Source organism: Antechinus flavipes, chromosome 2, assembly GCF_016432865.1.
Source record: "Antechinus flavipes isolate AdamAnt ecotype Samford, QLD, Australia chromosome 2, AdamAnt_v2, whole genome shotgun sequence".
Lineage (NCBI taxonomy): Eukaryota > Metazoa > Chordata > Mammalia > Dasyuromorphia > Dasyuridae > Antechinus > Antechinus flavipes.
The window spans coordinates 133,152,393-133,168,135 of record NC_067399.1 but is presented as its reverse complement, the minus strand read 5'-3'; the positions used below and the strand labels follow the sequence as shown (position 1 = coordinate 133,168,135).

Sequence of the window (15,743 nt, the reverse complement as noted above, 5' to 3'; positions counted from 1 at the left end):
AAGTATATAATATACATATATATTTTTAAGATGAAGCATTGTTTAAACAATCCAACCAAAGGCTTGCAATGTCAAATGCCTGAAGATGATAGGGGAGGTGGACAATCCAATAGATGTGGCACCCAATCAAAGACCTTCTTCATAATAGAGTCCTCTGATTAGAGATAATTGGAACTATTAAGTGATCAGAGGCAAGAGGGACCATAAAGAAGAATGATATATTTTGTGACAACATTGAAAGTTGCTGCTTCTGTGATAGCACTTAAATGCTATAACTTAATAGGTATCATCTATAATAAAGGTAAATCCCTTATTCTAAGATGTTAAAAAGGGGACAACATAATTGATTTGCCAGTTCGATTTACTTCTGGAACTACAGAGTATCATGCCATGATGATCTTTTAGAAGTGGGTACTCCATCCTACCAAATTCCTTTAATGACACATATATGGTTCTGATAGTTAAACCAGGTAGGGTGAAAACAGAGAAAGAAAATTATAGACCAATTTCCTTAATGAATATTGATGCAAAAATCTTAAATAAAATATTAACAATGAGATTACAGAAAGTCATCCCCAGGATAATACACTATGACCAAGTAGGATTTATACCAGGAATGCAGAGGTGGTTCAATATTAGGAAAATTATCAGCGTTATCAACTATATCAATAACCAAACTAACAAAAATTATATGATTATCTCAATAGATGCAGGAAAAGCATTTGATAAAATCCAACATCATTCCTATTAAAAACACTAGAGAGTGTAGAAATAAATGAACTTTTCCTTAAAATGATCAGTAGCATCTATTTAAAACCATCAGCAAGCATTATATATACTAGGGACAAATTAGAACAATTCCCAATAAGATCAGGAATGAAACAAGGCTGCCCACTATCATCATTACTATTTAATATTGTATTAGAAATGTTAGTTTTGGCAGTAAGAGAAGAAAAAGAAATTAAAAGAATTAGAGTAGGTCATGAGGAAACCAAATTATTACTCTTTGCAGATGATATGATGGTATACTTAGAAAACCCTAAAGAAAAAAACTAAGAATGAAATATGATACTCAAGCAAAACAAAACCCCATATTGATTATGTCCAAATTTTTCTAGTTTTATTCAATTCAACATTTCTCTATTATAAGATAGGCTTCATCATTGGATTCCTCAAATTGTGCTTAGTCACTGTGTCTATTAGAGTTGAGTAGTTCAAAGTTGCCTGCCTTTATAATATTGTTATAAAATAATATTTTCTCCCAGTTCTATACCTTACTTTTACATCATCATTTCCCCAGATTTCTCTAAAACTATCCTTAATTCCCATAACACACAGTATCCCATTACATTCATATACATATATACATACACATACATGTATATATATTTCATTTGTTCAGCCATTCCCCAATTGATAAGCATGCCCTTAATTTATAGTTGTAAAATTGCCATTGTTTGTACATAGGAATCCCATTTCCTCTTTTATCTTTTTTGTTGTTTCATTTCTGGATGAGAAGATAGTCTTCTGGGTGTCTAGATTTATTTTACTTGTCCTAGAAAGCAGAACCAGAGGCAATAGATAAAAGCTAAGAAGAAATATATTTTGGCCTACTTTTAAAAAACCCTAATAATTCAATCTATCTAAAAATGAGCTGGATGCATCGCTGGGTAGTAAAGGTATTTAAGGGTTGGCAGGATGATTATTTGAGACAGGATAGATACATAGAATTCATAATATAGGTAATGGCTAAATACCAGGTGATTTCTGAATTCCCTTCCAACTTAAATATTCTGTCATGAATCAAGTGACTTCTTGGAACTAATGGACAGAAAAACATGAGCATGTGCTCTCATTTCAGTATATTCAGTCATACCAGAATGAATAATTCAGAGGTTTATAAAATAATGTATTTCCATATCACATATAGTGGATAAAGTATTAGATACAAGTCAAAAGCTTTGTTGTTTTTGTTCTTTAATCATGTCCAACTCTTCATGTCTCATTTTGGGGTTTTCTTAACAAAGATACTAGAATGGTCTGCCATTTTCTTCTACAGTTTATTTTACTGATGAGGAACTGAGGGTTAAGAGACTTTCTCAGGGTCACACAGCTAGTGAGTGTCTGAGGCCATATTTGAATTCATCAAGCTGAGTCTTCATGATTCTAAGCCCAGTGCTCTATCCACTTCAAGAGCTCCTGAGTTCAAATCTTTGTGATTGTCTCCTTTTACCTACATGAACTTTGGCAAGATAATTCATTTGTAAATTGAAGAGGTTTTGATTTTATGATCTTATAAAGATCTGAAAGGGACCTTAGGAGTAATTAACTCATTTTACATATGAAGAAATTCAGACATGGAAATAAAGTCAAGACCTTGGTCAAGGTCACAAAGGTCAAAGATGTCAGAGCTGGATTCTGAATTTATGTCCTTTGAGTCCAAAACTAGGTTTTTATAAGAGCAGCAAGAACTATAGGAGTATGAGTCAAAAGGACACATTTTGTTTAACACAGAGCTTGTCTTTCATAATGCTGTTTCCCAACTAAATCTTCTCCAGTCCATCATAGACACATAAAATGGGTTTCATACACATAGACACACATTTTATTTCACATAAACAAATAATTCTTAAGAGAATTTTTAAAAAAACCGATTGTATTAGCCAAGATAACTCAAATTCTTCCAAGCAGGTAAGCACTTTGTCCAGTCCAGGTAGTCAGCTGTTCACATGTCCTCTGCTCTTAAACCTGTAGAAAAGACACCAGGGAAATAAGAGTAACATTGAAATCATTGGAAAATAACTGACAGATATCAGAAACAAAAATCCCCTAAATTGGCATTTTTTAAAAGCAATCAAGGTCACACAATTAAAAACAGTTTTCATGTATTTTAGCTGTATGTACATTTAGCCAGAAATGCTGAGTTCTCTTGATAAAGGAAGTGACACAAATTAATATCCTTCCAATGAAAATCTTTATCAAGAAGAAATAAATCACAGTTATTAATAAGTCACATTTACATACCTGTTAGGATTTATCAAGCAATTTGCAACTCTATGAGGAAATGTAATCTCAGAGACATTAAGTAATTTGTTAGGATCCACAAATTGTAAATGTAAAAAAAGAGCTACAATTCTTATCCAGTTCTCTCTTGAACTTTATTTTCTTAAAATTGGAATACGTTTTTTTACAGGTTCATCATTTCAGTATTTTAGTTTATGTTTATTCAAAAACTTTTCAAGTTGCTCCCATATAGATATACTGCCATCAAAAATTAAAATTGTATATTTCTATATTGAAATATCTAGGAAATGAGCTGGAATTGTCTTATAATTATGCTCACATAAAAAGAGAAAAGTTCAATATTCTAGCTTTATAATCTAGTACATAATTTTCAAGAATTTAGTAACATATCAAAATAATAGATCTTTTTAAAAAATGAATCTGATCCATTTAAAAAAACTATTGAACAAGAGACAATATTCACTTTCCAAGTGTATTGACTTTAAAACATTTTGATATCTTTTATTACTTTTACTGCACCTATATTTCCCAAAATATCCTTCTTCCCACCACTTCTACTCCAGAGAACTATGCCTTATAACAAAGGAAATATAAGAGAAAAAGCTTGACAAAACTATATATAATGTTTTATAATCAGAACCCTCTTTTTTCCCCTCCTCCCTTTTTATACTTCTCTCCTGTCTCACTCTCTTCTCTGTGTCTCTGTCCCTATCGCTCTCTCTCTTTCTGTCTCTATGCTTCTCTCCTTCCTATACTCTCTCTCTCTCTCTCTCTCTCTCTCTCTCTCTCTCTCTCTCTCTCTCTCTTTCTCTCTCTCTCCTCCTTCCCCTCCACCTTCTTCTATTTGCAGGTCTTAACCTACATTGGAAAAAAGGATTTTTTTTTTTACTCAGGAAATCCCTATTCCATTAAAGTAACAGACATGATATTTACTTTTTCTCTTGATATCTTTGGTGTTTTAACAATTTTTTTCATTCCCCCCATTGCTTCCTCTCTAACATCTTCCCTTTACTGGTAGATAGACCTTGAGGTTAGATTATTGTAAGGAATTCTAGTGGTAAGGAATCTTAAGTGATTAAGTCTCTCCTTTCTTTTATGTAATTTTTTTGCTGAGAACATCAGAACATGCTTGCAGTTATCTGACAGAATTATAAGAAAGCATAAAGAAGTTTAAAGGCCACTCTTCTGGTATATTAATTAATGAGTATCCTTTATTTCAGGCCTGTATTTACCGAAACTTGGTCAGTTTCTTGAGTAAATACAGTCCTCCTAAAGGAATGAACAAATATTCTACTTGGTGGGCCTCTGATGATGGAGCATCCTGTACCTGGGAGGATATTACATCTCAAAAGTCATGTATCAAATAAGAATACATAGTATAGTACTTTGGGTTACAAAGTCTTGTGCAAACTTGCCTGGCAATGGCTCCCATTCCAGATGTGGGTATTTCCTTGGAGTGGTGATGATGTATGTTGTATGTTGTTTGTTATAATGGTTACTGTGTTTGTTAATAATGTATTACTTTTGTGCTATGAGTTTCCTCTTCTGTGGTATTTAAATTAAGGTTCTGAGCAGTGATAAACTTGTACCCACTCTCTTTAAAACTGTGTCTGTTGAAATATGAATTCCGAAGCTAGATTAATCTTACAATTGCAAGGCTGCCTCAGTACCCTCAGCTGTAGGGTTACTTGGTTCACTGGCACAAATATCCTATAGGAGAACAGAGCTAACCCTATTTGGTTTTTAGTCTCATTTCCTTTAGAAAGGGAAGGGAATAAATATAAAGTATAAAAAGGTGCCAGGAATTATGCTAAGGAAAGTTCTGGGTACTTTAAAATAATAGCTATTTTTGATTCTCGCAATAATGCTGGAAGATTGTTATCCTTATTTTACTGTTGAAGAAACTAAGGCAAATAGAGATTAGGTGAGTTGTCCAAGGTCACATAGCTGGTAAACATATAACTTGAATTTGAACTGGGTCTTCCTGACTTCAGGCTCTGTTTATTTCAAGATCAGCTGCTATTAGCACCACATCAGTGACTCATGCTGATATACTAGCTGACTCCTCTTTTCCCCTTGTGGCTTGGAAGAATCAGTACCTGACACTTTGGGTAATGTGAAGGAAGGCCAGGGATGTTTGCATTAAATCACTCTTGTCCTGGAGATTCTCTGTTCCAGGATCAGTCCTTAGTCAGGAAGCATCATATTTTTAGTCCACTCAAAGTCTCTTCTACCATTTTTTCTTGATTTGGCTGGTCAATATCAACATTTGCTTCTTGCAGAATAGAAGGGGCATGGTTATTTGTACAGAGTACTTTAAGATGGGGCATCTCTGTTCTAGTCAAGCACTACATAAGCTTGTAAATTGGCTTGTGTTATTGTTGTGTATTATTGTTTGTACTTTATTTTCAGAAGACCAATGATATCACAGGATGATGATCACTCCCTCATAAATTAAATTTAAGCAAGGCAAGATTGAAGGACGTTGTTAGCCTCATTCTCTCCTTCACAGTCATCAAAATCCAATGGCAAGACAAAAGTCAAGACTACCAGTGTGGTCTTAGATGCAATGGATAACCCCAGCATTTTCGATGTCCACCAAGTTCCAAGCACTTCACTTTGCCTCCTTCAGCTGCCTTCACGACCAAGGGGACACATTATTTTCATCCACCTATTCGGTCAAGTGAATTCTTCACCTTCTTGGAATGGATACTTTCCTAATGGTTTGAGGTCAGTTACCCTAAATCTGGTTTAGCCCATTTGCAAGAAAATCTACCAGGCTATGGCTGGTGTACATGCTGCACCTTCTTGGAGACACAAAGCAGACACCAAATGTGGACAGGCAGTCCTGAAAAGAGTATAAGGTGGTCATGACCTCCCTGACTTCTCCAGGAGGTGAGAACCCCAAAAAGAAGGTGATCACACCTTCACTGACTGCTCAAAAAAGAAGTGAAAACACCATAAAAAGAAGGTGGTCACACCCTCCCTGACATCTCAGGAAGGGAGATGAAAACACCAAAGGAAATGGGAAATCAAATCAGATTAGGAGGTTTCTAAAGGAGCTCATTTGAAACAAGGTACACATAAATCCATCAACATGGGAGACATTACACATAATTACATAAAATATATAAGCACATAACAATATAACACAGGCTAGTAGTAATGTAACAAATAACATGAATCAACATGAGAATTTATACATGTCCATAAGTCTAGAAATAGTCCAAAAGGAATCCATTGTGCATTAGTTCATGTGCCAGGAATCCTAAATTCCTGTAAGCTCTAAAGTACTGCAATAGTCTCATCAACAATTTTTCATCTCAAGGAATCCAATGATTTCTGAAGATTTTAAAAGTTCTTTTAATAGTCTGTCAGCCATGCTCTTTCAGTGTCAGATGTTTCTTAAATCTTCTCTTTTGTTTTGAGGTTTTTCTCTTTTTCTGTTTCTCTCTGATGGACAAGATGAATACGGCTCCTTGGCACCCATCTGATTCCTTCTCCACCTGTAAAAATACAAGCAAACCCTCTTCCCCAAGCAGTTAACCTATCTGATTCCCTTCTATTTACCATTTTGGGATTTCTCCTCATCATTTGACAATTACATTGGAGCTATTTGTACTGGACACTGCCCTATTGAGTTAGAAGGCCTGTATTCTCCCCAACTGTAATCCCTTGATGCTATCTCATTGCTTTGCTATTGGTTGATCATATAATCTCTTTGTGCCATGCGATTACTTTTAGGCTGATTGATCACATCAGAGTCCTGACCTTCTAAAGACTCTCTGGGTGTAACCTCAGCTGCTATCATGCCCCATCTGTCTTTTGATTGATATCTTGGGTCTGGGCCCTGCCTCTCATTTCTCTGGGTCAATCTGCATTCAGAGGCCCAGTGAAAGCCTTGGTTGCATTTTGGACATGGGGTTTGGGGTTTTCTCTCACCCTGTCTTTTCATTCTCTCTCCATATTTACAATGAGCTCTAAGATGTCCAACTTTTCCACACTGAAAACATCGACGAGTTTCTCTAAAAGTCCCTTGCCAAGAGGGACCCTGTCTTCCCATGTACATCATAGTTTTGGCACAATAAGCATTTGTGCCCACTGTGGCACAGCGCCTTATGATCTCCACTAAAGGAGCATTTTTATCTAGTCCCCATATAATTCTTTTGCAAACCTCATTGGCATTTTCCTGAGCCAGATGTCTGGTTCTTATTACAGCTGTTTGCAAATGTCCCACAAAATCAGCAAAAGGTTCATTGGGACCTTGCTCTATTTTTGTGAAAGCTTTACTTCCATCCTTCTGTCCAGGGAGAGAATTCTAAGCTTTTATTGCAGCCTTAGAAATTTGCTCATACACTGTTGTGGGATAATAAATCTGCTCTGAATTCTCTCCATACTGACCTTTACCAGTTAGTTGGTCAAAACTGATTTGTCCAATAGCTCCTGTTTGCCTATTGCATTGGGCTTGAATCTACATAATTCATGAAATGCCAAAAGCCACAATTTTGCCCAGGTTCTAAACATATTCTAGATATGGATTTCCAATCATTTGGGGTTAAGATTTCATAAAACAAATTATCTAGTAACAGCTTAACATAAGAGGATGTAGCCCCATAAAGAGTGCAACCCTTTTTCAAATCTTTAATTTTTTTCCAAATTAAAAGGAGTATATTTTCTCACTTTTTGACCTGCAGAGTCAAGCTTTTCAATCACAGGATATGCATTTATAAAATCAGATATATCTTCATTTTATGCCTTAATTAATGCCTCTTCTAATCTTGTTATATTCTGCTTCACAGGAAATGCCGATTGTGTTTTTGCCTCTCTCCCTCCCCCTTCTTCCTCCACCCATGAAGGGTTAATTGAGGGGGAAGGGTCATGAGATATAGAATGATCTAATTTCTCCTGCTGTGAAGTATCACACTCAGAATTGTACTTAACTCCATTCTTATCTGATTCTTCCTCCTTTTCACTTGGTATAGTTGGCACCTCCCCTTCTTGTTCTTTCTTCTTTTTCTTCATTCTAACACTTAAATAATTTCTTATAACCAGTAGTATTAAATTGTATGTATAAAGTTTATTTTTGGAAATTGAGTTTGGACAAGAATTGTAGTATTCACCTAGTTGCTCTCCTCCTACTAATTTTCACTCATTTGGATCCAGTTCTTTTTCTATAGAGAACCAAGGAGATGTGTACTGTACAGTTTTTAAAAGATCAATGATATGCTCCCAGGTTATAATTAAACCTTGATTTTTTTGTAAGTCTGGAAATGGTCTCTAAACATTTTCCTTGAATGCTCTCTAAACATTTTCCTTGAACAGAAACAGAAGGCTGTTTTCTAAATATCTGTCCCATCTTAAATGAAATTCTACTTTAACTCTTTTAACAAAATTTCTTTGTTGTACTCACTCTAATTTCTGGGTCAAGAAGACTTTTCCACTGGATTCAGGATCAGAGGCTTTTCCACTGAAATCCACTGCGGGGCCTGTCAGCGTGAAAATGTGGTGTTCTCTTCTTTAAAATATAATAGTTCTCTCTGAGCAGGTTTCTTGGGGAGATTTTCTGGAGGCAGCCTTAGTTTCAGTTCAGAGTAATAATCACTCCAAATGCAGCCAGCTGATAAAATCCAAACATTTATTTTCTCCTTCCTTGGGCCCGGGTAGCTTTCTTAGAGGCCTCAGCTTTCCTTGGTTTCAAGAGCTCTTGTTGCAGTCTTTTGCCTCTAGCTCAACTCCAAATGTCTCCAGGCAGCACCAAGGTGAAAGTTGGAATGAATCTGTCTTGCCTCCGAGAGAGGGCTTTTGGTTCTCAATTTCCTAGAGTGCTCTGTGTCTGTCCCAGAGTGTCTCTGTGTTTGTGTCAGAGTGCCCTTTGGCCCTGGGAGCTTCATGCTTATATGAGCTCTCTAAAGGTGTGAACACAAGCATTGTTTCTATCAGTCCCACTTAGTACCTTGTTTCAAGTTCTGGCCCCTAACATCTCCTTGTAAGATCAGATCAATCATACTGAATCATGCTAAATTAGATAATTATTGTCTTTATCAATTCTAATGACTTAATAGCTTGTAAGGATTCTAACAGAAAATCTCACACAAGAAGTGCTAGTTCTGCCTGAACATCCATACATCCAACTGTTATGAAAATATATAAGCTGATATAAGAGTGGAGCTGAGAGAGTGCTCTAAGGACCAGCATTCCCTACTTTATAAAGCATGATATACTTTATAAAGAATGGATTTTATTTTTTTTATCAAGTCTAACATTCCATATTCTGTTAATTTGGCTGTTATATCTATCCCACAATTTTCTTTTGATGGAAGAAGAGAAAGGGAGGGAATCAAATGGCTGGAGTGGTTTGAAGAAAATGTTTGATTTACCACCTTGTTCATCATTTGAACTAGAAGTCTTTTGAATAGACTTTTAATGTTTTACTTCTTAATATAAGCAATAATTAAGTTGTACCTGAGAGTAGTGAAAGAATTGGCTTGCAGAGGTAAATGTATTTTATATAGAGAACTCATAAGTTTTCTATGTGTTTTTTGTTTGGGTACAAACTACCCAAAACTCACCTTCATGTCTTTAATTTTGGATTATTCTTAGCTTCTTTTGAATGTTTGTCTTCCACAAATGATCTTCATATGTAAAAGAAAATTTTAATAATATTTAAAATGGAGGAAAAGAATAGAAAATACTTCTCTACCTATTAATATCTTACTGAAGAAAATTATTCCTGACTTCCTGAGAATAATGGGATGCCTCTGGATACCTCTCTGCTTTTGTTGCTTAGATATATTCAGCTAATTGGGTTTCTCTCTATTCACTCATGAAAAATAGTTTACTTCAAGTTTCCTTCAAAAGATGAGAACAGATGCTATCACTTAAAGGTAAATTAAAATTGGATTTATTATATCCATCTCTAATAATAGATCTAAATTTGTGTCCAAAGTTATCATTCAATCTTTTATAACCTTCCTTAGACCTGAATCTTCCTACTATCATCTCTTAATTCTGGAGCATAAAAATTAATCCAGTTTACATCACACTTTCTAGTTCAATTCACTATTATGTATTTTTAATCTACCTTCTACATAGTTTAATTAGGGCTTAAATTTAAAAACTTCACTTCAATAAAAACCCAGGAATACAGAAAGGTAGGAAAAGCAAAGGGGCAAATATTTTTCCAGCCATGATTATACATGACTTGCTGTAAATCATGCCTAAGACTCTGAATAACATGCTGCATAGTGTATGGGTATATTATACCTCTCAGTGACATTTAAAGTTATGATGCTTGACCTGGTCCCATGCCAACTGATCTTCTTCATTTGGGGCATTTGTATTATCACTGTAAGACCTGTTTTGATAGCTATTATCTATTGATATCCCATTCCTATCCCAGGGCACTCCTTGTCTCAGTGAGTTTAGTTCCTAGTTTAGTACCAAAGCAAACCTTTTGTGCACCTTTAATTCACTATTCCATTCAAAATGACAGCTATCCTAAACATTTTTTTTAATTCCTCCTAAGGAATCTTATGTCATTCAGATGTAGTCCCCAACAATTTCTTCCATCCCTATCTTGCATGAGGAGGTAGCTCTTCTCATTTCCCAAACAAATCATTCTACATGCATCCTTGCTCTCATCACATTCTGTATTCTCCAATAAATTGTCGCTTTTATCACCCTCTACTGACTAATCTTTGGTCTTTCTGCCACACAAGTTTACTAAAGGCAAAAGTTAGATGAGAATCCAGATGAAAAATACTGAAATGTTTCCTAATTGCCTGTCAATTTATCCTTCACCCAAAATTAAAGAAACCAATCTTAGCTGAGATGTTACCAAAAAAAAATTGTTAAACAAATGCAAAGTTTAGTTTTCTATTAGTTAGAGTGACTAGTACAAAGAATTTGTAAATTACATATGCCAATAGTATTTAATAAATTTGTAATTAAAAAAGTAAAGTTACTCATCACTTGGTGTGTCCTGGAGTATACATCTACATTTTATTCCATGGCGAAAATATATCATTACAAAAATTATCGCTATTGTGAAAATAACTGCTATGGGGAAGCCAATTGCGATGCCCAAGTTATTAGATCTGTGACCTGAAGATATTGCAAGTAAATCTAAGGGAAAAACATAAAAAATAAAAGCTGACATCAATTATAATGAAAAGTATCTGGCTATGAAACTGGCAAGTTTTAAACTATATTGTGATTGACTTAATGTATCATTAATTTGTTTATGTAGCTAAATTAAATGTAAATACTGCTATATGTATTTACATACAATGTACACATCTATATTAATCTCCTCTAAAGTACAACTCTGATCCATCATTATTGAGTGAAAAAATAACTTGTATTCTTGACAGGTATGGCAAGAGAACAATAGCAAGCTGGGACATCTACCTATATGGACAAGGAGAAGGATGTCAAATATATAACTAGATGTATTTTCTGCTCAGGGTAAAGAATAGCAGGATTACCACATCACTCATTCTATAAAATGATGCTACAGATCAAGTTAACATTTTTAGGTTGCCACATCACATCATTGATTCAAAGTGAGTTTGTAGTCCATAAAATATCAATCACAAATTTCATGGCTCTGCCATCCTATATTTTTAGAACTATTTTTTAAACCTGTTTACTATATTTATCCCTATTAAATTTTGTCTTATTAGATTTATTTTAGTTTGACAAAATATTTTTGGATCACAATCTTTTTTGCACAGCATGTTAACGATCTGTCCAAATTCTGTATTATCTGTAACTTGTTAAGTATGTATCTGTGGCTTCATCCAAGTCACTGATATAGTTACTGAAGGAAAAGGGGACAATGACAGATTCTTAGGACACTTTTACTAGAGGATCCAAGTTGACATGGTTCTATGTAACAGTATTCTGAGTGTGGCAATTATATCAATTATGAATTCACATAATTATATTATCATTTATACTATGTGTCTTCCTCTTGTTCAGAATAATATCATGAGATACTGTCTCATCAAGGTAGACTCAAACTATTTAATTTAATTAATTCACTTTCAAAAAGGATTAAAGTTCTCTGAATGAATAAAAATTAAAGTTACATAGTTCCCAAGCTAAAGGAATTTTACTTTGAAACAGAAGATACACGATGTATACACCTATAAGTACAACACAAATATGGTTAAAGCAGAGGAGAGCTCCAGACAAAGTTTTTTAGAAAAATTCAAGGGAGGGGAGAGAAAATACTTTTGGCTATGAGGATCATGGAAGGTTTCAAGGAAGAGATGGCTCTTGAGTTGATCTTTGAATGAAGAGAAGGATTTTGAAGGGCAGAGATGAAAATCAAGAGTACTTCATGTATGGGACATAGCCTATGCATGGATAACTCAGTCATGTTAAATTCAGGAAAGGACTATTAGTCCTGGCATGTAGGTAACTCAGTTTATAGAGAGAAGGAACTGGAGTCAGGAAGACTTAAGTTCAAATCTGGCCTTAGTCACTTATTAATTGTGAGGCCCTGTACAAATTACTTTATCTCTTTTAGTCTCAGTTTTTCCATTCATAATACGAGGATAAAAATATCATTTCCTTCCTTAAGGCTTTAATAAGTATAAAGTGAAATGATATTTATAAACTGTTTTGCAAACCTTATGTTGTTATGTAAATATTAGTTGTTATTCTTTGTTTATTGTTGTCCAGTTTTACTGAAAGATAGAATACATGAAAGATCTAAATGTCAGGGGAAAGAATTTAAACTTTAACCTATGGGCAACAAGGAGCTATTGAAGATTTTTAATATAAATTAGTCAGATTTATGACTGAGATCTGAAATTTTGACAGCTACATGGAAAAGTAGAAGGAGGATAAACTGGAGAGGAAGCAGGGAGACAACCTAGACGTCTATAACAATAGACATAGGTGAGAGGTGAAAAGGCCTGAACTAAAGTGACAGTAATATAAAACAGACAGAAGAACATCGATTTGAAATATATTGAGGGATAACAATAACACTTATCAACAGAATGGATGGAGTGGGAAGGAAAAGGAAGCAAGGATGATTGAAGTTTTTGAGTCTGAGTTTCTAGGATCATGATGGTATTATCAAACCAAATAGGATATTTGGAAGAAAAAAGAGTTTTGTAGAAGATACTGATTTTAGTTTTTGACTATAGAATTTGAAGTATTAGCAAGATATCAAAATGGAAATGTCCAAAGGTAAGTTGAATTTGCAAATTTTTAATTCTGTGGATTTGAAAATTATCTGCTTGAAGTTCATAAAAGAACATGGGATGATCAAAGAAGAGAATGTAGAAAAAAAGGATCACAGTTTAGGATATTTATGCAATAGAAAGAAGATAATGAACAAGTAAAGAATAAGAAGAAGTAGTAATCAGGGCGTAAGAGGCAGAGCCAAGATGATGGAGAGGACACACATTTCTTTCTGATCTTCTCTCATAACCCTCAGACTAATTCGCAAATCCAGCCTCTGAATTTAGTACTGGCTGGCAGAATCCACAAATAACAGGAGTATAACAAATTAGGGAGAACTTTCCACCAATGAAGAGGAAATTAGAGCAATGATTAGGAGTTATTTTGCCCAACTTTATGCCAATAAATTTAATAACTTAAGTGAAATGGAGGAATATCTACAAAAATATAGATTGTCCAGATTAAGAGAAGAGGAAATAAATTGGGAGGCAATAGGGAAGAGAAGGGAGGTCAGAGAAGAGCAACAGCCTCTCATTCTCCTTGTATCATCATTATTCTCTCACATGAAGAGATCCATTCTACAGGTCTGAGTTAGACCTCCAGCAGCCATTGACTGGGGGCTCCCATATCACAACAAACTCCAATTGTTCAGTGATGAAGAGAGCCATCTACACTTCAAGAGACCATGGGAGCTGAGTGTGGATCACAAAATAGCATTCTCACTCTTTGTTGTTGTTTGCTTACATTTTATTTTCTTTCCTAGCTTTTTTTTCCCTTCTTGATCTGATTTTTCTTGTGCAGCAAGATAATTGTATAAATATGCAAGCATACATATATTGGATTTAACATATGTTTTGATATATTTAACATGTATTGGACTAACTGCCAACTAGGGGAGGGAGTGGGGAGAAGGAGGGGAAAATTTGGAACAGAAGGTTTTGCAAGGGTCAATGTTGAAAAAATTACCCATGTATATGCTTTGTAAATAAAAAAGATTTAATTTTAAAAATCAAGTAAGGGAGGTATAAGAAAAAAATAGAGAAATTAGAATGATGCAAAGGAAAACCATAAAAAAGTCAACAATTTGGGGAGAAAGGCACAAAATACTGAAGAAAAGAACACCTTAAAAATAGAGCAAATGGTTTTTTAAAATAGACACAAAAATCCAATAAAGAGAAGAATGTCTTCAAAAGCAAAATTAGACAAATGAGAAAAGATAGACACAAAAATCACTGAAGAAAAAAGAACTCCCTAAAAAGCCATATTGACCAAAGAAAAAAAGTCTCAATTTTTAAATTCTCAAAGGATATGAACAGGCGATTTCCTAACCATCAAATCTATCAATATTCACATGAAAAAATAATCTAATTCACTATTGATTAGAGAAATGAAAATTAAAACAACTCTGAGCTACCACCATGTCTATCAGATTGGCTAATATTATAGAAAAGGGAAATAGCAAATGTTGGATGAAATGTGGGAAAACTAAGCTCTCTGCAAATCCCCTCTGAATACTTTTAAATAATTCCCTAGAATAATTTCCCCAGAACCACAGAAAGATGGGGTGAAGAAATTTTCCAGTTCAAGACAGGTCAGCAGGAAAATTGTCACACTTTAGTGAGACTGAAGTGCAGTTTAGCTCAGATCACACCAATGCAGAGTAGGCCTTGGGAATGACAGAATCATCAGTAAAAGTGACACTAATGTGGTGAAGTTGTATACTAATTCAATTATTCTGTGGAGTAATTTGGAACTATGAACAAAAGTCAATAAAGCCATGGAAACTCATTGACCAAACAACAGTACTACTAGGTCTGTATCTCAATGAAATTTTTTTTAAAAAGAAAAGGGAAAGACCTATTTGGTGGCAGATAATTGGACATTGAGTGGATGTCCATCAATTGGGAAATGAGTGAACAAGTTGTATGTTTATGATGTGATGCTATTATATGTACTATTACATCAATAAGGCAAATAATGAGCAGGATACTTTCAGAAAAATCTGGAAAGTCTGATGCAAAGTGAAATGAGCAGAATTGAGAGAATACCGTATACAGTGACAGTGTTATTGTATGATGATCAACTGTGAAACTTAGCTATTCTCAGGAATATAATGATCCAAGAATTCTGAATAATTTATGCTTAAAAATGCTATTTGTATCCAGAGAAAGAACTGATAAGAATCTGAATGAAGATTAAAGCATATTTTTTTTACTTATTTTTCTTCTTGTTGATTTTTTGTCTATTTACGTGTATTAAATTGCTTTACCTTCTCAATGAGGTAGGGAGGGGAGGGAGAGAATTTGGAATTTATTTTTAGTGTATTATAAAAACTTTTTAATGCAATTGGGATAAAAATAAAATATTAAATTTAAAAATATATAATAACATAATGCTTCATATTGAATCCTAGAGTGGCGGAACCAACAAAATGTGAAACAAGTTTCAAGCCCAAGAAAATATAGGAGATTGGGAAAAAAGTCTGTCACTCCAGAGTGACATAGAACTTAGCCTAATAG

The 15,743-nt window shown here is 34.5% G+C and overlaps 1 protein-coding gene across 1 annotated transcript in view; it reads right to left on the bottom strand.

Annotated features, from left to right (window-relative positions):
• Positions 1–2,578: 2,578 nt before the first annotated feature.
• The window catches only part of ADAM2 (ADAM metallopeptidase domain 2), a 118,467-nt gene continuing 105,302 nt past the window's right edge, over positions 2,579–15,743 (bottom strand). Inside the window, exons 19-21 of the mRNA XM_051975561.1 lie at positions 10,989–11,148; positions 9,594–9,656; positions 2,579–2,748 (exon numbers count right to left, since the gene is read on the bottom strand). Coding sequence (XP_051831521.1) covers positions 9,596–9,656; positions 10,989–11,148 — 221 coding nt within the window. The 3' untranslated portion in view covers positions 2,579–2,748; positions 9,594–9,595. The remainder of the gene's footprint in view (positions 2,749–9,593; positions 9,657–10,988; positions 11,149–15,743) is intronic.